The following is a 22458-nucleotide window of genomic DNA, read 5'->3' as shown; positions in this document are numbered from 1 at the left end:
GTGTGCCTCTGCGTGTATAGCTTCAGAGATGTAACTGGGGACAAAGGAAAACCCAGTCGTTGCTGCTAGTTGTGCAAGCACCATCAGCTTCCCATTTTTCCAGCGGAACTAGAATGCAGCAGTAGGCCGACACAGGGGACAGGACAACATGGCTGCTGCTGCGGGCCGATACTACGGAGAAGGCGGCAGAGCAACGAAAAGACAGAAAACTGAAGACGGAGGAATGACAACGGTTGGTGTTTTCTTCTTGCATTGGCGCACGGCGTTTTATTGTAACAAAATGGTCTATATTTGTCTTGTGCAAGTAGGAATTTAATTTGAAATAAAGCGGTGCTTATATTGCAGCTAGCCAAAATGAAGTAGCTAACTAGCGCTAGCAAACCAGTGGGTTGGTGAGGTTAGCCTGAACGACGAGAATGGAGTTTTGTAATTTAACAGCGGATAACTTAATTTCCGGTACGGATACGGTACCTATTGTAGCACGTTGTAAATTGTGATAAATTGCACAAAACAGTTATGTCTTCAGTCAATGTTTAACGTTCATAATAACGTTAGTTGCAAACGCAGCGCTTATCTCCAACGTAGTAACTGGTTAGTTAGAAGACTCGTTGACTTGGCCTGTTGTTTAGCTACTCATCTCTGACGGTGTGTTGATTCTTCTTACTGGAGGTGTTTTTATGACCCTGCAAGCATCATGTTGTGTGCTTCCTGTTCAGGAGAGCTACGATGATCCTCATAAACCGCTGCCCTCCCCGGTGGTGCATATCAGGGGCTTGGTGGACGGTATCATGGAGGCTGACCTGGTGGAGGCCCTGCAGGAGTTTGGGGCCATCAGGTAAAACCAAGGCACTGAAGACCACGTATCTATAACATATTCACCTTTTTCATTCATTATATTCATCATTTGTGTGATTTTTATGCTTCAGGTTCTCATAATAATAAATTAAGGTACTCCTACTACGTAGCTATACACAGTTTGTCTAACCGGCCTGTTATGACCATGAAAAATAGTACAGTTAACACATCTTAACACCGCTAGCAGAAAAGGAGCTCTACTGTAGTCAAGTATTTGTTTGCTTCGGGTTACTTGCATGATTTATCTGCTGAATTTGTATCTGTGGTGTTATACACTGGGCACATATGTGCTTGTCTGCTAGAAACAGCTGTGTGTTGTTGAGTGTCCTGAAGTTAAACCATATATAAACCATAAAAACTACTCAGTTAGCTAAAAGTTGTGTAGAACTGCAGATTTTAATGTGAATTCTTGATGACACTTTCAAATTGTGAGCTTATCCATGTTATCGGTGATTTGATATTGTTTTTGACTCGTTATATTAATGAAATATGGTTTAGTAATAATATAATTCTTAAATTATTCATTTGCAGTTATGTGGTTATGATGCCCAAGAAACGCCAGGCACTGGTGGAGTACGAGGACATGAACGGCTCCTGTAATGCTGTTACATATGCAGCAGAGAATCAGGTTTACATTGCAGGCCACCCAGCCTTCATCAATTACTCCACTAGTCAAAAGATTTCCCGGCCAGGAGACTCAGATGACACCCGGAGCGTCAACAATGTGCTGCTGCTCACAATCATAAACCCCATCTATCCCATCACCACGGTAACTTGCATGTACTGCCAACATCGTGTATAGTTTTTATTTAGTGATGTCTTGAACTGGATGCATTACTGTAGGATTACATATTAAGACCGAGTCGTTAATTAGATGGCTAACAATCAGCTCTGAGCTTCAGTGTTGGATACAAGCAATTATTGAACATGAATAGTGATGGGAATACATTATTTAAGTTTTCACTGAGTGCTACAAGACTACTGTTTGATTACTGGTGCTACTACCAATACAGCCATCAAGCAGTGTCCATTTCATCCCTACTGGATTTATTACAGTACTGTATAAATCTTCCTTTCTACTTCTGCAGGATGTGCTCTACACAATTTGTAACAACTGTGGGCCTGTACAGAGGATTGTAATCTTCAGAAAGAACGGTGTCCAGGCCATGGTTGAATATCCTTTTCAGTCATTGCCTTTTTATTGGTCACTTTCTTTTCCTTTTGAATAGATGGTGGTTGTATAATGTGCTGATGTTTAATTATGCTTGAGAACTCAGACAGCTTCAGATAATCAGAGCTTACCTTAACTCATAGCTGCCACGTTTGATTCGGTCCAAAGTGCTCAGAGGGCAAAAGCCTCTCTGAACGGAGCAGACATCTATTCGGGCTGCTGCACTCTGAAGATCGAATATGCCAAGGTGAGTATATGGCAGTGTCTGATCAACTTTTGTACCTAAAAAAAAATGTAAGTTTTAGGAAATTAGTTTTCATTATTGTAATGCAATCTTTTCCGCAGCCTGCGCGCCTTAATGTCTTCAAGAACGACCAGGACACGTGGGATTACACAAACCCTAACCTGAGTGGCCAAGGTAACATGCAGTCCCCAACCCTTCTTTCTCCCTTTTTCTTCCTCTTTTCCTCTCATGCCACTGTATGGGATGGCCAGGGTTCTCTGCCTCCAGGTGTATTGCCTTTGATCACAGATGAATGCTTTGGTTTACCATGTAGCTTAAGTCAGTGTCCAGAGGCAGTATTCCTGTGATGCCTTCACAGTCTTTATGCATTTTCTCGCAACACGGCAGGCGCAAAGTAAGGGCATGAGGAGCAACCTCGAGGGCAGCCAACCTCAATTCCAGGCTCATGCATGTGAAAAGCCCAGTGCACCCATCACAGTAGCATAGGCAGGCGCATCATTCTTCACTTAGGTTCACATCCCCTGTAGAGCATGTCACAGCTGCACAATCTCACATCCCTGCTTACTTTAATCCAGTAAAAGTAACAGAAAATATCAAGCCCACAGCTGTCTTTCAAACATACTGGAGATTTTATCCTAGCTTAAATTGGACATTGCACTACTCAACTGAGCTGCTCTGTTTAGACCACTAGACACACCTCTGGTTAAGGGTCCCATGACATCATTTCTGAGATGTCAAATGTTTGCTAGGTTTTGATGTACTTTACAATACATGTGACTTAACTGTAGGAGCATCTTGGTGATGGTAGGTAACGGTACAATCAGCAAAATACACACTGTCAGTACAGCAGCTGGCACCCAGTTTGGTCGTTGGTTGTCATAGTGTGTTAACATTACGGCTAGCAGAGATCCTACCTGCCGGCATTGTGTGTTCTGTCAGTTAATGATCACATTTTATGTTTGGATGGATAGTTAACATACAGCTCAAGGACATGATAACTTGGTGAATTTGTGACAGTCGACACCAAAGAAAGGAGTGTGATTTCACTCTAATGGTGGGCTAACTGCGGTTTTCGTATGTTCTGTCCCATCTTTGACATGGGGTCTTTGACCCAAGAAGATGTGGCGTTTCATGGGATATTTATTGTAAAACATGCAATACTAATATACTTTACTGTATCATTCACATTGTTAAACTTTAAGTTTGTTGTGTCAATAAATTTGTATTGTTTTGAGACTTGCTGATACACTTGTGCAACATAGATAAGGTGCAGCAGATTTTTAAAAGTAGCAATTACATTATTCAGTATTTTTATGGATATCAGTTTTTTGGAGATAAAGTTGAAACGGTGTGCTTAAACATCAATGAAACCTCCAAGAAAGACATTCTTCTCTGTATGCAAGTATTGAACTGCTGGATAATCAGATTTCAGGGTAGCTCGAACAAGAACATTCACTTCTCTCTTACACTAGGACCTTTATAAAAAGGACATTACTGCTCTTTCTGGTATTTTAAACCTGGTCAGACATATGCTTAACTGGAGTGTAGCAGACACAGTTGCAGGTATTTTTCTTGTGCACAATCATGACCATAACATGTACATTGCAAGTTTCATACAAATGTTTGTCACCATGTCCTCTTCAGAGATTTCTTGATATTCCATAGTTTGTGCTGCCTTCCAACCGAGAGGTACTCCTTGTGTCCTCACTGTGCAAACTCATACAAGCTTACCTCAACTTCTAAGCAGACACAGCGGCTTCTACAGCTACAGTATAACAGCAACCACAGCCACAGCTAATGTAAATCTGCTCGGTGGCATACATCGGACACAGTGGGGCATCAAATACCGGAACACAACCTCAACTCAGTACTTCCTTATTCCAACTTCATCATCACCCCTATCTCCACCACCTGACATGGGAATCCATTTTATTGTTGGTGGTGGACAGTAGCCACCATTTCAGTTTGAGGGACAGAAATACTCCAAGGCCACGCGAACAGACACCTCGCATATCCACCACAGACTGACGCTGATAGATTGATAAGCATCTGCCACCACCTCTTTACCAGTACAGCACATGTCATCTGCAGAGCCCTGAGGAGTCGCCACTTTGACACAACACATTGATGAGGGCGGGAGTCAGGTGTGTGGTCATTGAGGCCACACCTCCTAGCTCTTTGGGATGTGCCTGCCATAACACAACCACAGGGAGCAGCAGAGGAGTTTTCAGACACACTCAGCCTCACCAGGGAACAGATGACACCACACAAAAAGAGGCCACTCTCTCAGACGCTAATACTCTTCGTCTCTACCTTCCTGTGCCGAACACAACACGACAACACAACGAGCTGAATTTCCAAGGCAACACACTGCCGAGTCGCCATGACAGCACATCGTCACGCAGATATTCCAGATGTCTTATTTTCAAGCACTAGACGCCTTTTCATTTTGCAAGTGGCTGACAGCTATTAAACCAATACGCAAGCATCATGCGAGCGCCCATTTTTACACGAGAAGAAATATCCACGGGGGGGCCTATGAAGACACAAGCATCAGACACCTATCAAGCATACAAGCACAGAGGCAAACAGATTACAGATCCTTTCCCAAAACTTTCTACATTTATGGACTCTTGGTGTTCTGTTTTCCCCTGTACCTTCCTCCCCATTCCCCCCTTCTCTCTGTGCTGTTCTTGTGTTGTTTCTGCGTTGTTTCATTTTCCCTTTTTGCACTGGCCCATAGTGATGCCTTTAACGCCTCCCGTGTGATGCAGGTTTGGCTCAGTGTGTCTGTGGACTGACAGCCCACTCTCAAACGATGCAAATGTCCCGCTTTGTGGTCAGAGCACGGTAAGCTGGAAATGAGCCTCTAATAGCAACTTTCAAAACAGACCGGCAGCAAGTCAAAACCCAAGCATGGACGTGTGGATGCACTTTTCTCTCTGGTGGTGGGGATGCAAGGAAAGAAAGAAGAAAGAAAAGACTGAAGAGGGAGAATGAGTTGAGGCTGGAGTCAGAGGTTGGCGGGTAGCGTCCTTGCTGAAGACTGCCCCCTACCTGCCCACTGTGTCCCATGCTCCATGTGTGGTGCTGTAAGTACTGAAATGAATGAATAATCTGACTTGATGGTTAAAACTTCAACCTTATTGTGAAAATAAAACAACTTTACTGTTGTTTTAAATTCGTGAGATTTAAATAAGCTTGACAATCTGTTGTCTAATTCTCTTGACAACTTTCTTCTTGTAAAAGAATTTGATACATTTCTGGCCGCTTCAGTGTACAACCTTGCGTTGGGTTGCTGAGCACCTTAGTATCCAAGGGACTGCATGGGATATCAGCAGCTGAAAATTCTTGACTTCCAACAACACAATAGCTGCAGTTAATGTGTGTTGTCCAACTTGTTGTTTTAAAAATCAGGACTTTGATTTTGGAGCTGGCTTTTATTCGGGTATAGCACTGCTTGTCAAGTTGTCACACATGGTGATGACATGTAAAAATTTCATAAGCACAGGGGTTTTTGTCTGCTCTACTAACATAATGGAACTATGTTAGATTTACAACCTGTTTCTGCTCACCTAGTGTTGAACAGGTCATCTTAAATGTCCATATGTATCTTAAGCATTTTGGTTAGTTATGATAGGATTTAATAGTCAATCCAATTCAAGTTACAGATGTTGAAAAAAAGATGTCAGTAGCAAACTTTAATCCAAAAAAAAATACTCTCTTCCACCTAGGAGATTTTAAATTTTGGGTGATGCTAAAGAAATATTTGCTGACAGGCCACTGTAGCTGTGCAAGACAGCTAATAGTGTGGTGGTGCAAGACTGTCCCTAACAGAACATTGCCATATCCTTGATTATTGCATCACTACATCCTCCAAAAATAGTTTGAGATGCTTGGATATTGAGAAGTTTAAAAATGCATCATGTGAAATGTACTAAGAAAACAGCGGGGGGGGGGTTCTTTCGTTGACCTCGTGCTTATTGATGCCTTTGTAGAATCGGTGTAGATGGACAGTTCTGACTCATGAAGCAGAAAGACTCCGCTGCCTTTAGGTCACATTAAACTACAGCTTTGTTTTAACTGTGCAAATTGTTGTTTACAACAGATTATGTGCATTTCGTTCACAGTGTGTGGTTTTTACAGTCGCTAAGAGTAGATTGTTGATCTGTTAAGCTTCATGATGTGTGTTCATGAAGAGAATTTGCAGAATTTTGTTGAATGGAGCTCAAAGGAAGGCTTCTTTCTAGCAAAAAATGAGTCATTATTTACATCAGTACTTAGTTCTTTATGAGGACATTGAATCAGTCTTCAATTCTGGTTTAATTGTCCCCTCCACAATGTAATTAGTCCCAATGCTTGATGTCTTTCCACTCCTGTGTTTTGAATGTGTCGTGTCCTTGTTTGTAATAACTGTATAGTTTTTGTAGTTTTCAATAAAAGGACAGGTGCTACTCTTGGCACTGATGCATATTTTACTCTCTGATCCTCTACTTGAATGTCTCTAGTCTGTATAATTGCCTAGGATGTAAAGAAATGTGTTGATGCAGTGTTGCCAAATTACTTTTTCATTGTTAATTTGGATTTGACATGTGTATATGTGTACCTGCACAGATGCTGATGGTGAAGGCAATTGGAACAATTCACAAGGTGTGTGTGTGTGTTTGTACTAGGATGGCAGATATGGGAGGTCTTTAAAAAACGTTTGAAAGCTGTCTTTCAAAATCACTGCTAAAAAAAATCTCCATTATGTCACCTTTTATTACATTAGCAAAATAAAGCCTGCAGACTTTAAACACTTTTTAACAAGATGTCAGGCCCCTCTGTTGCATGTCAATCACAAACTCCCTTAGCATGTAGTAACCCATGTAAGGTCTTTGTGTGATACCTGTGGTGAGGAAGCTGTTGTGATGTGCAACTTTTTATTTCCCATTTTAGATCCCAATGCCAATCCCAACAAACGCCAGAGGCAGCCGGCTCTTCTGGGAGACCACCCCCCTGATTATGGTAAACATCCCTTCAGTAAATTGGTGTGATGTATAGAGGAGTGGATTCCATTCTAATAACTGTAACGAGGTGTATTTCTCCTTTACTACAGGTGGCCCACAAGGAGGCTATCATGGCTACAACGATGACAGCTACGGCCCCCCTCCTCCCCATCGCATGGGGCCAGGTATGGGAGGCCGTGGCCGGGGTAGCCAACGTTATGGTCCTGGGTATGGACCGCCGCCACCTGAGTACGGTCCTCATGCCGACTCCCCAGTTCTAATGGTGTATGGTCTGGAGCCGTCTAAGATCAATGCTGATAAGGTCTTCAACATCTTTTGCCTCTACGGCAACGTGGAGAGGGTGAGTGAACTGATGCCAGACAAAGAACATTAGCTCTCAGCCCCACATAATTTGTACACTGGACAATTTTTCACTGCAATGTAAAATCCCTGAACTGTTTTTCGTTGTTGTTAATTTTATCCTTATGAATGAGCAATATTTCTTATGCTGTTAGACACAAATCCTGATGACTGTCGAGTTATCATGAAGTCAAATGTCATGGATTCATTTGATTAATTTTGATGTCTGACGTATGAAGCTTTAAGGTGCTGCTGTCATCAGCCATCCAGTTTGTGTACATTCAGGTATTTTTTTTTTCTCTTTAGGTCAAGTTTATGAAGAGTAAGCCTGGAGCAGCAATGGTAGAAATGGGGGACTGTTACTCCGTGGACAGGGCCATCACTCACCTCAACAACAACTTCCTTTTCGGACAGAAGCTCAACGTTTGGTAATAGCAGTTCTATAGACGTATCATCGACTATTAGAGAAAGATGCACAACACAGAGCTAAGTATACAGATGTAAGACACCTGGCCTCTTTTCTTACAGTGTGTCGAAGCAGCAGGCTATTGTGCCAGGGCAGTGCTACCAGTTAGAGGACAACACTAGCAGCTTCAAAGATTTCCATGGATCCCGCAACAACCGCTTCACTTCACCGGAGCAGGCGGCTAAAAACCGAATCCAGCACCCCAGCAACGTCCTACACTTCTTTAACGCACAGCCCGATATTTCTGCAGAGATCTTCAACCAGGTACAAACAAGAGCCACCATTTACAAGGGAAAGATTCTCCGCAAGTCACCACATCAGAGTTTCACTGGTCTCTTCTTCCAGGTCTGTGAAGAACTCGGTATCAAGAGCCCCACAAGTGTGAAGCTTTTCACCGGAAAGAGTGAGTAATGGGTTACAGCCTGATCACGACTAATTACCATTTCTGTTTATGTGTGCAGTCATTCGCCTTTTAATATTATTAATGAATAGTTTGGCTTCTAGATTGGGGGTGGGGGGGGTAAAGGAAACAGAAGCTAAACAGATTTGGATAGGACTATAGAAAGACAAGGGCTAAAACATTTGGTGTGGTGTACAGTGTAGACACAAGAGAAACTTTTTGACTGTACACCTTAGAGTACTTAAAGTTCCATGTTGAACACAGCTCTTTAAAGCAGGATTGGGACCTCTTATTATACTTTATCAATTTGCTGGCTAATATGCCAATGAAAACATGCAGGTGCTCTAAACAGATTGCTGTGCCCTCAAGGTAGTGCTTATAACATTGACCAGAGCAAAATGAAAAGAACTAAATGGTGGGTGAAGAAGGTGAAACTCTCAGAGAAGAAATGGTGGACAGTGAGAGAAAGCAAATCAGAGAGAGAATGAATTGAATCGACACATTATTAAAACTGAATAATGATAATGCTCACACCCTAGGTTCCTTGCCACTGCTGGAACTTGCGGCAACTCTGTAATGGGCTCTTTTAGCCTTGAAAGTGCACCAAAACAAGGACAAATAGTAGTTATGGCATCTAACTTCAGTTCTGTGACCACATAGTAAATACAACAGTAGAGCTTTATGTTGGCCAATATGAATAATTTTACTTTGTTGATGGTGGTAGTAGAAAGAAGAAGTCTAGGCTGTAGGATGTTTAAAAAAAGGCTCCTGTTGAATTCAGCCAATCATTCATCAATTCAAGCATTTTTAGGGTTTCTGCAGGGCATTATAAAGCATTAATAGTCATTAAATTGATTTGGGGAAAATTAAGACCTTAAATGGCATTCAAAAAAATCAGTACATTTGATTCTCAGTAGCATTAAAAATTCTTTGTGCAGTTTTGAAGAAAGATATTTGACAATAATAACATAGAATTATAGACTCGTCAGATATGTGCGTCTGCATAAACATGCCGAAGCATTGCGATAATTGTTCCGGCCGGTCGGGTACAATTGCCAAAAACTGCATGTTTTTAAAGTGGCCGGCAGGCTGGACCAGGTGGAGGAGAGCTGGGAAATGGGGAAATGCAAATTCCTGCAAAAAAGGCTAGAAAATGTGAATTTCAGAGAATAACTGAAGCCCATGGGTGGTCAGGGGTGGTTTCCAGATTCAGAAATAGTGAAATGTAGGGACAGTTTTCATATAAAACTCATCTTTTCCAAAAAAAAACCCTTGTAATTTGTTGAGTTCACGGTCATGGCATTACATTTTTTTTTATTTTTTTTTATTGCATTAAAATGACATCAAAAGCATTAAATTTGGCTGATTTCTGCAGAAACCCTGATTTGTCTCCTCTGAGTTTAATCGATCAGCACCAACCTTTGACCCTGGAGCGGGTACTTTTTCTTTCCTGAAAACTGCCTTGGAAAAAGTTCAGATAATGTGATGTATCATAAATGATTGTCCCGCATTATAATCGAGTTGGGCAGAATCTTGACACCATGGTTATTGTGAGCAAAACGTCATGATAATATTGTATCGTGAATTACTCTGTGATCCCCACTCCTACTTCAGAGTGATCTATGTGACAGTAAATCAAACATAGCTCCTTGTCTAAAGGCGCTGGCTGCTTTTAGTTCCTTAGCACAGACTTAAGAATTATTTATTGTGATGAACCATCATCTTGTGTGACCCAACAGGTGAGCGAAGTTCATCTGGTCTGCTTGAGTGGGAATCCATAAATGATGCCATGGAAGCTCTAGCTTTGATGAACCATTATCAGATGAAAAACCCTAGTAAGTCTTTAGCCTGTTACATGAACATACCAACATATTTTTAAAACCTAGTCATACAGTTTTTGCTCCTTATTCAACATTTTAAAATGTCCTTGTTTTTCTTCCTTGTGTCTTTAGGTGGGCCTTACCCTTACACACTGAAGCTGTGTTTCTCAACCACACACCATGCCAACTAAATACTCTCCTCAAACTATTTGTAACGTTTTGTGTCTTTGCATTGAGTATACCGCAGTTCTGTTGTCACGTACCATTAAAACAATATTGACAAAAACTAAGATTAATGTGCTTTAGAAAAGTTACTTAAATTATACGTTTTTTTAATGATTTATTTTAATTTTACAAAGTTTTTCAATCAGTTGTTTATTTTGTATGTTCCCAACACTAGATCTGAACACCACCACCCCCAAGTTTTTGGTTTCTAAATAAAGTGAACAGTAACTATAATGTGAGTGCTGCTTTAACCCGTGTTCACGTCATCAAAGATGTTTTGTATCATCATTTCTTCAGGTCCATTCATGGAAATAAAGGTCCAGTGGTTTGCCAGCTTTTACCAAGAGAAGCAGCTGTAGTTTTGTGCTCCTGCAGAAATGATGAAGGAACTCTCCATTCACTGCTGATCAGAGTTACTGGATAGTAGAAGTGAAAACGTCTTCTTTAAGCAGCATTCAGTCTTTATCAACATCAAGTTGTTAATTCTTTTTGGTAAACAGTGCTGTGAATATTCCTTTTGCTGGAAGTTCATTAGTAAAGCATTAAATGTACTAATTACGTTTTCTTTTTCTTTCTCTCCAAATGTTAAAACATCTATTTACAAGCCCTACATTAAAGCACATTTTTTAAAAAATGGAAACATTTCCCCTGTACCATTTTAAATTATGTAGTCACCTTTACATTTATTTTTCAGTGTTGTAGTTATTCACAGCACTTTTAAATATAGCAGTAGTTAGAATTACATTTTTTTAACCAAACCACACTATCTTTAGAGTATACAGACATTTGTAATATTTTACAACATTATGTTTCCATTATATATTTAAGAATTAAGAAATTGGATCTTGACTAGTTCTTTGTTTATTTTTTTCAAACTCCAAATTCAGATTTCTCAGTTTTGTCTGAGTCTACAGTGTAAATCTTAATCTAAATGAACCTTTTGGGTTTAGGTATAACCTGTGCCTCAGAACAGATACCACAGCACGATTTTAACAGAGATGGTTTTCATTTGTGGCCTCAGCTGTGTTCATCATGGAGCACAGACAGTAAATAAACATATTCCATATGTCCTGATATTAGAACATCTTAAGAAAAAGAAAATGTATCCGCTACTTAAAATGGTACTTTTGAAATTGTGTAGATAAGGGGTCAACCAATATATTTTTTACTGACATTAGATCTTATTAATCATTAAGACCAATGACTGATATTTAGAGCTGTTGTGCATTTGCAGTGAAAATAAAAACCAAGGCATTGAAAATTAAATTGAAATTACTTTATGTCTTACATGTTTAATTGCAAGAGAAGTTTCACATTTAACCCCCAATGTTGACTGGCTGTTACTGATAACTGCAGACACAGACAGAGACAAAGCAGTTCATTTCAATGTATTATTTTTATTTAGCAGAAATCAGTTTTAACACAAAAAAGAAAAAGAAATGACCAATAATCGGACCAAAGCTGAATATCTGATCTGACAGCGAAGCTGTAAATTAAGCATCTGTTATTGTCTCTGGTAAAGTCAGATAAAGACCTCTTTAATAGCCGATTTCATCTCCTGCCCCTGTATCTCCTTATTTCTCTCCAGTACTATTCACAATCCTACAGAAAAGGAAAGAAACAAAGCCGCGAGACGGAAACTACAACTCCCGTGGTGCCCCGCGGCCGTGTCGCGTAGGTGTTTCCGGTGTCTTATAACATTTTACTTCCTTCCACACAGACCGAACAAACCGAGAAAGAAGACGTCGCTAAGTTTTAAATGTTTCCTCAAACAGTCGCATTTTGAGCTCACCTTTTATCCCAATTTCTTCGCAAAATTCGCGGCATGTGGCGAATGCTGTCCGAAGACTGAAGAATCGTTGAAAACCGTAGACGTACCGTGTAGGCCTCCGAAGAAAGTTTGGTCGCGGGCCTGTAAACAACATGTCCTCCGCCTCGCAGTCTTCCTCCAGACGGCAATGGTGCTACCTCTGCGATCTGCCCAAGATGCCCTGGGCCATGCTGTGGGAGTTCAGCGAGGCTGTGTGCCGGGGCTGCGTGAACTACGACGGCGCAGACCGAATAGAGCTCCTCATTGAAACTGCCAGGCAGCTAAAGAGCACGCACGGAGTTTTAGACGGCAGGTCCCCCGGTCCGCAGCAGGGCAAACCCAGCTCCTCCGGGCCCATTGAGTCGGGGCGGCAGCATGGAGAGCGCGTAGACAGGGGGAGGGGTGAGTATGGGGTGTCTTCTCGCCTCCCCAACGGCCTGCACAGAGCTGAAGATGTGGGCTTGTCAGAGGGCAGCCGACAGAGCCCGAACACCCGCAGGGCTATAGCTGGGGCTGTCCCCAGTCTGCATGGCACCATATCTCATGCCTTGATAGCTCAGGGGCTGGTAGCTGCCCCTCATGGGCTTTTAGCCCCATTATCAGGCTCCAGAGCAGGGGCCACACCTATTGCAGTCTCAGCTGGACCCATAATGGGTGATGCTGGCAGAAGACAGGCTGTGTCCCTGGGCGTGGGAGCCAGCACCTCTGCTCTGGTGGGCATAGATCCTGCAGTGTGGAGGAACAATGAAGTGATGGCTGAACTGAATGAGGTGGCTCGGAGCAGAGTTGAAGGCTGGCCAAACCGTCCCAAAGCAGTGAGGGACGTGCTTGTAGCTCTCAGCAACTGCGTCCCCTTCAACGTGCGCTTCAGGAAAGACCATAACCTAATGGGTCGTGTTCTGGCCTTCGATGCTAGCTCAACTCCAGAGTTTGAGCTGAAGGTGTTCGTGGAGTATCCTGCAGGCTCTGGAATGATCTTCTCAGGAGTCCCAGACCTGGTCAGGCAGATGTTCCGTGACTCAGCCAAAGATGCAGGTAAAGCAGTGAACTCTGGCTTACGTTATGTGGAGTATGAGAAGCGGCAAGGCACAGGAGACTGGCGTGGGTTGTCTGAGCTGCTGAACGATGGCGTACGCATGTTTAAAGAGCCCCCAATCCCAGAGGTCCTGCCACAGCCAGATGCAGCATTGCCTTTGGCAGCTGCTGGACGTTCTGTACCAGCAAAAGGCACAACCAGGCGCCGCAAGGCTTCTCCAGGCTCTGAGAATGGAGAGAGCGAAGGGAGGCCCGATCATCCTGCGAGGGAGCCCTGGCCTCGAGGTGCTTACTCAGGCATGGAACCTCTTCCTGGCATGGCTGTACCTCAGGAGGGCCCACCTTGTCTGCACAGCCAGCCATCACCCATCTCTGCCCTCATGGGAGTTGCAGACAGCCTGAGTTCCAGTCAGATGGCCAGAGATAGCCCCAGCATGTCCACAGCCCACTCCTCCTCAGCTGGGCGTCCCACCAGCAGCAGCCCCTCCACTGCCTCCACCTCAGTCTCCCAGGCAGCTGTCGGGCAGGGTTTGAGCGCCGTCGGGCCGAGCAGCAACACCAGTGCCGGGGAGTCCACAAGCAGCGCTCAGGGCGCTCTGCTCTGCTGCACTCTTTGCAGAGAGCGCCTGGAGGACACTCATTTTGTCCAGTGTCCATCTGTTCCACACCACAAGTTCTGTTTCCCCTGTACCAGAGGATTCATCCGCAGCCAAGGTCAAGGAGGGGAGGTGTACTGCCCCAGCGGAGAGCGCTGCCCCCTGGCTGGATCCACCGTGCCTTGGGCCTTCATGCAGGGAGAGATCTCCACCATCCTGGCTGGAGACGGAGATGTGACGGTAAAGAAGGAGAATGACCCTTGACGTCTCCATCCTGTCGTGGTGAATGGTAAGATGCTGAGAAAACATGCATTTACGTACTTTATGAACCACCATCTTTCTCTCTTAATCCTCGTGTTGTCCTGCAGGTCAAAATTGACCCGTTTTAGGTTTGAAAATGTGGGGAAAAAATATTTTCACAGTGAAACGTCTGATGTCCACATTTTCAACAATTTTTGGTGGGGAAAAAAGTGTTCAAAATGTTTCTTACATTCACAGAAAAATCAACCAAAATCCAGCAAAATTTGCATGTATGTATGTATATATATATATATATATATATATATATAAATATGGAATCACTTTAGGATTTTCTTGGAAGATTTTTATTCATTTTTTAAAAATATTTCGATAAATTTTCTTGTCAAATTTGGGGGATTTTTAAAAAAAACAACTTTTAAGGGAAACCTTTAAGGAATTATTGCAATTTTATTCCTGAATGTTTTGGAAATTTTCAGAAATTTTGGGAATTTTTTGGTTTCTTAAACAATATTTTTTGATGCCCATAAATGAGGACAACAGGGGGGTTAATAAAACTTCAACAATGAGTTTGAAAGCCAACAAACACAGTTACAGAAAATCATTTTTTGCAGCTGTCACTCTGTCAGCCTTGAAATTGTCTCATAGTAAAACAGAGCAGGGCTGATTGGTAAAGCAGCTCCTTTGTCCTCTTTCATTCAGAAGAATCAGTATTAATAATAAGTCGTGTTCTCTCCCAAACTGAGCAACAACAGTGAAGTCGGTCTTGTCTGATCACAGTGCTTAGCATAATGACAAATACCCAGAGCTGCACAGGCTGCTCAGGCTGCATGAGCTGATGGATGGCAGCACCATGCTGGAAAAGGGATTCTGAATGTCACTGTGGTTGTAGTGCAAAATTACAGCTAGGGATTAGTGTAAAAAATAATGATTTAAACTTGTTTTCCTTCTTTGTGTGACCTAAAGAAGAATAATTTGACTTCAGCTAATCAGCAGGCTCACTCTGGAAATGTAACTTGGGTTGGAATTCCTTTGTTGCCTTTCAGGTACAGTGCTTGGCTACCTTGAATGCAACACATTTTGTAACATTTCAACATATTTTCATAACCAGTAACTGTAATATCTGTGGTATGGAAATCTGCTATATACACACATTTGACTTATTTTCCATAATTCAGCCTGAAACTAAATTGATTAGTTGATATACCCTCAAGATTAAGTCATTTTTCACACCAGCATAGCAGACAGCATATGAGGATTTCTGTTTTTTCCTTGGTTCTGTGTGATGAACATCACTGGGTTACAAAGACAGTACCTTTAGGGTATTGTTACCGGCATTTTTCCAGTTTTCTGACGTAATGCTTTTTTTTAGCATTACAGTTATTAAGCCAATAATGGTGTAATCAGTATCAAATAATTTGTCAGTGGGAGCTCCAGTTGGTGTATCAGTCAAAGTCATTGCACTTGTCATGACTTGTGAGGACCTCCTACCTTCTCCAGAGAAACACAAATAAAGAAATAAAGGAATACAGAAAGGACTGAAAAAAGTTATGCAAAAATTCACTCAAGGAATTCTGTGCCTTTAATTCTGTAACTTACACTTAACATGCTGCAGAGGTGATTAGTTGGCAACATTTTCTCAGTTATTTACAAAATTGCACATTTTTTTTTGTTAACAGCATCGCTCTGGTTGAATTGTCCCAAATATAATTTCTTGTTTTATCAAAAATATCTTAGACGAAACATTTGAATTGATTGTGATGTTCATTGTCACTGTTTTCTGACTTTGTATCAATCAAGCTAAGCCGTTCAACTGAGGAAAATCATAGCCTGATTAATCAATAATAATGTATAAATTAGTTGCATCTTTAATGCGCTCTGCCAAAGACACAGCTTTAATTGAGTTCCACACTCCTAAACCTTGAGATTTATTTCCCCCCAGAAGACTGCAGTGTGCAGCTTTGTGCAGAGGTTTGAGGATCTAAGGAAATTTTAGGAGATAATACCATGAATAGTTTTATTTATCAGCCTCATGCAAAGTAATTTAAGATACTTTACAGGCCAGTAGATCCAGCATTTACCTTTCAGGCAGGACACCTACGCTATCAGTCAAACGTTTGGACGCACCTTCTCATTCAATGCTTTTTATTTATTTTTTACATTGTAGATTAATACTGAAGACATCAAAACTATAAAAGAATAAATATGGAATTATGTTATAAACAAAATATTTTATTAATCTGCAATGTAGAAAATAATCCAAATAAATAAAAGGCGTTGAATGAGAAGGTGTGTCCAAACTTCTGACTGGTAGTACACATGCAGCAAAATCTGTGGGCTCAGCTGGAAGACAAAGCAGTCCTTTGTTGTTCTGATGTTTTAGGTTTAAAAAGCTCTGAAATGTTTTTTTCTCTTCTTTCTCCACAGTGGATCAAACACTTTGAAAGCACTTCCCTATTATCTCAAGCAGAGGTCCACTTTGGCTGCAGTTCATCGTGTGTCTCCAAGAACAGAATAACTCTGAACCCCTGGAGGACAACTACACAAAGTCCGCTAACTAAAGACACAAGACTCACGAGGAGAGGAACAGGTGTGTGTTGTGTGTCGGGACTCAGCTGCTACATCGTGACCGAACGTTGAGTCCCGACCAAATCTCTTCCTCTGCTTTTGTCCAGCACAGCAGAGGCCTCGTTTCAAACAGCCCAGGATTGAAAGCACATGCTGTTTTTGAGAATGACAATCTCATTTGTCTTTTATTTGTGTTTTTTTTGTTCTCAACGTCACATCCTGTCCTACAAGATGCAGGACATCGATACTGATAGATGGTCTGACAGAATCATGCAATTCTTCAAAAACCGAATGTTCAAAAATGTGGAAAAAACCATTGGGTCCTTAAAGCCAAGGAGTGAAAAATGTAATCCCACAGTCTGTCTCTTAGGTATTCTCCTTATATTGTATGTCAAAAATGTGAATTTACTTTCAATATGGCTATGTAATTTCTATTTTTGATACAATACAAATTTATATGTATTTGTTTATAGTGATAAGAAGACCAAAGATGGCTTCATGCTCAATGTAATTTTATTGTATTGTAGCTGTGTATGCTGTACAGGGTGACCCAGAAGTTTGGAAACAAATGAAAAGTCTATAATCCAAATAATATAAGTTATTTCAATACATCAGTACCACAGATATATTCAGAAGAGTAACAGATTAGTGTAAAACATATTTCGACATGTTCATGTTTGTTTCTTATACAAAGTTGTGAACGTTTCCACCACCTGGTTACACTGGTATCTTCTGGAATGTACCTTCATTCATGCTTATGAAGGTTCCTCAAACTGGCCAGTAAATGTTGCCTCATAGTACTTTTGGATTGTTTAAAAAAATTAAAACTGTCAGATACTTTACCACCAAGAGTTTTGAATCTGACACTGATGGCCTGCATTTTAAAGTTCTGCTCCAGCATACCTGTACCTTATGGTTCTATTAATTTTCTTCCGAGTTATTGCACTCGACAAATACTATGCTTTTAAGTTATTTTATTATGCTATAACAAAAATGGGTAAAATAAGAGTGAATTCATGCAGCCCCAAACTCAAATAGACACTGCAGTTACACTTTGTTTCCAAACTTTTGGGTCACCCTGTATTCACCGATAACCTTGGCATCAGTCACTAATTAGTTCATCTATCACAGACGTATGCTTGTTTTGTCTATTTACTTTTGAATTATATGTATGGTAAGATAATTAGCATCACAATCTTCAATGGTTAACCCACATACTGGTGTGATCTTAACAGGTCAATTCTAACAAATATAATTAAAATGACAAAAATAGTCATGAGTGATTGTCTTGCGTGCGTTCTTAAAACCTTTATTCGATATATTTCTTTGACAATAACATGAAATCCCCACACCGGATATAGTAAAAGCCCTTTACGGGGTATCAATCTGCACAGAATTAGCATGTATCCCCTTGAAGCACAGATTTTGTAAACATATTAAGTAACAATAACTGTGTTTCCATGCACTTGAGTGACCTGGTTACTGCAGCGTTTACAACCTAGATACGGAGTATAGATACCTGGGTGGCTCTCTGATTCCACCTCACTGAAACAGTAGCAGTGCTGAAATGGGGCTGCAACTGGAATTAGGGCTCAACAACCAATCAGTTTCAAACCAAAATGACAATTTGAAACCATTAAATTACCCTGCAATTAAAGCTACCATTTGATCCAGGGTTTAAACTACACTGCCCGTCCAAAAAAAAAACAAAAGTTGCACACTGATATTCAGTGGCGGATCTTCCATGGGGGCAGCACCCCCCGCTATCTGATTGGCCACCCCGTGTACCCCCCCAACATTTTCGTTGGAAATTTGCATTACTGATAATCCGATTTCCGACTGCACCTGAATGCACCAAATGACGTTAGTCGGATGGTTGTTTGCTAGAGGTACGGACCCGTACCCGTAGCCCTGTGGACTACGGATACGGCACATTGCCATTGCCAATCAGATACGCAAGATCTGGTCACGTGACTCCCGGTAGACGCAGTTGGAATCTGTGATTGTATTTCGTTTGGATTTGAAGAAGCTTTGAAGACATCCTGATGCTGGAGGAGAAGACGAGCAGCTGTGTACCTTTGCGGTAAGAAGACTGTGGCCGTTTCTCAGTACCTAACTGTCCGTACTTTCGTTCTCACATACTCGTGAAACGTCATCATCAGACTGCATGGGACCAGACTAGTGTGCATAGATAGGAATCATCCATCCATCCATCCATTCTCTATACACCGCTTTATTCTCACTAGTGTCGTGGTTGTGCTGGAGCCTATCCCAGTGACTCAGGCGAAGGCGGGCACACCCTGACAGGTGTGAGATATGAATCAGTATATATATATATATATATATATGGCTGCAGCTCCCAGCAAATATGAGGTTTTTGCAATATCATAACTTATTAGAGGAAGTTAGACACAGTCATACAGAGAAACACTAGACCTCACACTCAAATGGAGCTACAGCTCTGTGTCTTGGACAGGATTTATTTTTAAAAGTTACATGTGTGACGCTAATAATCAGAGCAGACCTCATATGCACTTCCGCTAGGTCGGCTACTTCCGGTCACTCCACAGACGCCAGAATATGGATTAATTTTCCGTTGGGCTTGGACAAAGACGAGAACAAAAATATTCAGAGCAAATGGAGCAGCTAGCTAACGCTTACTACAGTTTGATTTACATTTTCAAAGTCACATTTTTGAAATCATGTAATTTTCCATAAAACAAATCACGGCTTTTATTTTGTCACAGAAACCTGGAAACATTGTTTATCTGTAATTCCACTATCGTGACTGAAAGTGGGCTGCAGATCCCGTTATTTAAACATCAATATGATGTATAAATGCAGATGGACTTCATTTATTTCACTATGCAGAAATTTTTAATTGATGTCGCCAGCATATTTCATAGACAAACATATTTGATTGAAATATTAGAAATGGGGCTGCACAGTGGAGTAGTGGTTAGCACCTTTGCCTTGCAGCAAGAAGATCCCTCGTTTGAATCCGTGCAGTTGGGCCTGGGATCTTTCGCATGGAGTTTGCATGTTCTCCTGTGCATCTGTGGGTTTTCTCCGGGTACTCTGGCTTCCTCCCACAGTCCAAAAATATGCTGAGGTTAATTGATTACTCTAAATTGCCCGTAGGTGTGATTATTTGTCTGTATATGTAGCCCTGCAACAGACTGGCAACCTGTCCAGGGTGTCCCCTGCATTCACCCGAGTCAGCTGGGATAGACTCCAGCATCCCGAACAACCAAGTGCAGGATAAGCGGTGTATAGAGAATGGATGGATGGATATTAGAAATGGATTTCTGTTTCCTCATAATAATTAGTTAATGCCATTAAATGTTCATCAGTGATTTATCTTTAGTGTGAAACTTTTACTTTACAGCTATATTTTTAAAAAATGTTGGTCATTTTAAGACATTAAAGGATGGTTTTCTTTAGGGTGAATGAATTTAAGGTTTAAATTGACTGAAATCTTTCAGTCAATGTTGTGTTTTCTTTCAATTTGCAATCTCGATTTTAAAATGGTAAATGGTTTTATTTATACAGCGCTTTAAATGATACGTCAAATTCACCCATTCACATACTGATGGCAGGAGCTGCCATACAAGGCACTAACCACAACCCATCAGGAGCAATTAGGGGTTCGGTGTCTTGCTCAGGGACACCTTGACATGAGCTCGACGGACTGAGGATCAAACCTGCAACCTTCCAGTTACAAGACGGCCCTCTACCCACTGATCCATGCTGCCCCTATTTAGTAGTAGTATTTAGTTAATATGGGTCAGTCAGTTACATTTTATATTAAGAATTCTTATTCAGTTTAACACTAGATGACCTATCAGTTCATTGAGTATTTCAGGTTTTTTCTTTTCAGTTATCTGTACTTAAATTGATATTATTAAAATATAATTGCAATGAAACAGCAGCAACATAAGAAACGACCAAATATACAAAGAAAGTGCAGCTATTTTACATAATGATAATCTGTTAGAACATGGTGAAAGTGCAGCTAAAGTTAAGTTAAGTTAGCGAAACTACGGATAAGCAATGTTTCCTTTTACTTCCAGGAAAATAAAAGCCTCATATTTGCTATTTATTAAAAAATCAGTAAAAGCAACACTTCCTCCAAGTTTGTTTTAGTTTGTTGGTATTTATCGGTGGAGCAGCAGCACATTTCCCACAGACAGTTTTACTGTCCGTTGTCCTGTTTTAATCAGTTTTCAGTTCAGTAATTTAGTCTTTTGGCTGACTGGACCAACAGACACTGAAGGACTCCGACAGCTGGTCAGTAATAAACATAGACTGTATATAAAGATGGACATAGCATCTGGCTCCAAAAATGAAGCCCACCCGGAAGTGTCAAAAACTTAAAAATCAATACTGAATTTTAAATAAATCGTTAAAGTTGAGCAGAGCCAGGGGGCGTGACTATACTTGATAGACAGTCTTGTCTGGAATGATTGACAGATCCTTTTATACCACCGTTTTACAGGCATCTACTTTCTTTCTGTTGGCTGAGCAGAAGTCTATGTTAGTTTAAATAGGCTTAATTATTTAACAGGACATGATATGGATGCAGACATTTAGGCTATGTGTGGATAAAACAACTGCACAGTCAAACAGCCACTTAATATTTAGGCTACTTTACAATGTAAAACATGATCAACATGAAGTACCTCCATGAGATAATGCCGAGGTCTGACCTGTTTGAACAATGTTTTTATATTTCATCTTAAGCTTCTCCCCCGTGTGCTTCTCCCCGCAGCGGGATTTCACCTAAATGAAATAACTTACTCGGCTGCCATTCAGACAGTTATTCCCTGTAATATTATTACGATTACAAAGGACTACCTTTAAACTTACGCATTTTTCCGGGCAGCAGTGTTCTCCACGCCGTCTCCCTCTCTTTTGCAGCTGCAGCAGTGTTGCACGTCTTTCTAAAAACGTGTTCAAACTCGCCATATGAGCGTGTTAAAAACTTCCATTTCAAAAACGCAGCCTTTCGCTTCCCCGTTTCCATGGTGACTCGTCGAATCGGGGCTCCATTGATGCTGTCTTTTCAGAGTTGCGGTGCACGCGCGTAACTCCGGATCAAACTACTCCGAGTTAATAAACCCAACTCATATCAGCCGTTGTGGAACCGAAAACTCAGAGTTTTCTATCTCAGAGTAGATCAACTCAGAGTCGCGGAAGAAACTCAGAGTTCTTGAACCTGTTTCGTGAAACAGGCCCCAGGTCTGTATGAACAAATGACACACTCTTGTATTTCAGCTGTCTTGGTTGTCAGTGACACAGAATAGAAGTTGTCAGTCAAGTTTCATGAATACATGACCACATCTTGATGTCAAATTTTTATACACTTATTCAAGAAACAATCAAAAGTACATTCAGTTCAGTTTAATGCAATTTTATTTACATAGTGCCAATTGCAGTTCAGATTGTGTCAAAAAGCTTGAGAGAACCCATATGGCCTGAACCCCCACAGAGCAAGCCTGAAGGCGACAGTGGCAAGGAAAGAACCCTTTTAACAGGGAAGAAAAAACCTTGAGCAGAACCAGACTCATGTGGGGGGACCCATCTGCTGCTGGCCGGCCGGGAGAGAGGGATAGAGGGAGAGAGAGGGAGAGAGAGGGAGAGAGAGAGAGAGAGAGGAGAG

The 22458-nt window shown here is 41.4% G+C and overlaps 2 protein-coding genes across 4 annotated transcripts in view; both read left to right on the top strand.

Moving 5' to 3' along the window:
* The first annotated feature begins 74 nt into the window (after positions 1-74).
* The window catches only part of hnrnpl (heterogeneous nuclear ribonucleoprotein L), a 25624-nt gene continuing 3240 nt past the window's right edge, over positions 75-22458 (top strand). Inside the window, exons 1-14 of one of the 2 annotated variants that reach the window (XM_022204546.2) lie at positions 75-232; positions 717-835; positions 1387-1624; positions 1944-2029; positions 2177-2273; positions 2372-2444; positions 6885-6920; positions 7209-7277; positions 7369-7619; positions 7925-8046; positions 8147-8348; positions 8430-8487; positions 10224-10319; positions 10437-11080. In XM_022204546.2, coding sequence (XP_022060238.1) covers positions 149-232; positions 717-835; positions 1387-1624; positions 1944-2029; positions 2177-2273; positions 2372-2444; positions 6885-6920; positions 7209-7277; positions 7369-7619; positions 7925-8046; positions 8147-8348; positions 8430-8487; positions 10224-10319; positions 10437-10495 — 1590 coding nt within the window. In that variant the 5' untranslated portion in view covers positions 75-148 and the 3' untranslated portion in view covers positions 10496-11080. Of the gene's footprint in view, positions 233-716; positions 836-1386; positions 1625-1943; positions 2030-2176; positions 2274-2371; positions 2445-6884; positions 6921-7208; positions 7278-7368; positions 7620-7924; positions 8047-8146; positions 8349-8429; positions 8488-10223; positions 10320-10436; positions 11081-22458 lie in introns of those variants that run through there. The other variant, XM_051937162.1, reaches the window with a different exon arrangement.
* The window catches only part of LOC110958162 (interferon regulatory factor 2-binding protein 1-like), a 20731-nt gene continuing 10237 nt past the window's right edge, over positions 11965-22458 (top strand). The window contains exons 1-2 of one of the 2 annotated variants that reach the window (XM_051937158.1): positions 11966-14259; positions 16656-16945. In XM_051937158.1, the coding sequence (XP_051793118.1) occupies positions 12453-14234 (1782 nt within the window). In that variant the 5' untranslated portion in view covers positions 11966-12452 and the 3' untranslated portion in view covers positions 14235-14259; positions 16656-16945. Of the gene's footprint in view, positions 14260-16655; positions 16946-22458 lie in introns of those variants that run through there. The other variant, XM_051937160.1, reaches the window with a different exon arrangement.

The sequence above is a fragment of the Acanthochromis polyacanthus genome, chromosome 17, assembly GCF_021347895.1.
Source record: "Acanthochromis polyacanthus isolate Apoly-LR-REF ecotype Palm Island chromosome 17, KAUST_Apoly_ChrSc, whole genome shotgun sequence".
Taxonomy (NCBI): Eukaryota; Metazoa; Chordata; class Actinopteri; family Pomacentridae; genus Acanthochromis; species Acanthochromis polyacanthus.
The sequence above is the reverse complement of the archived record's forward strand: the minus strand, read 5'-3'. Positions and strand labels throughout refer to the sequence as shown.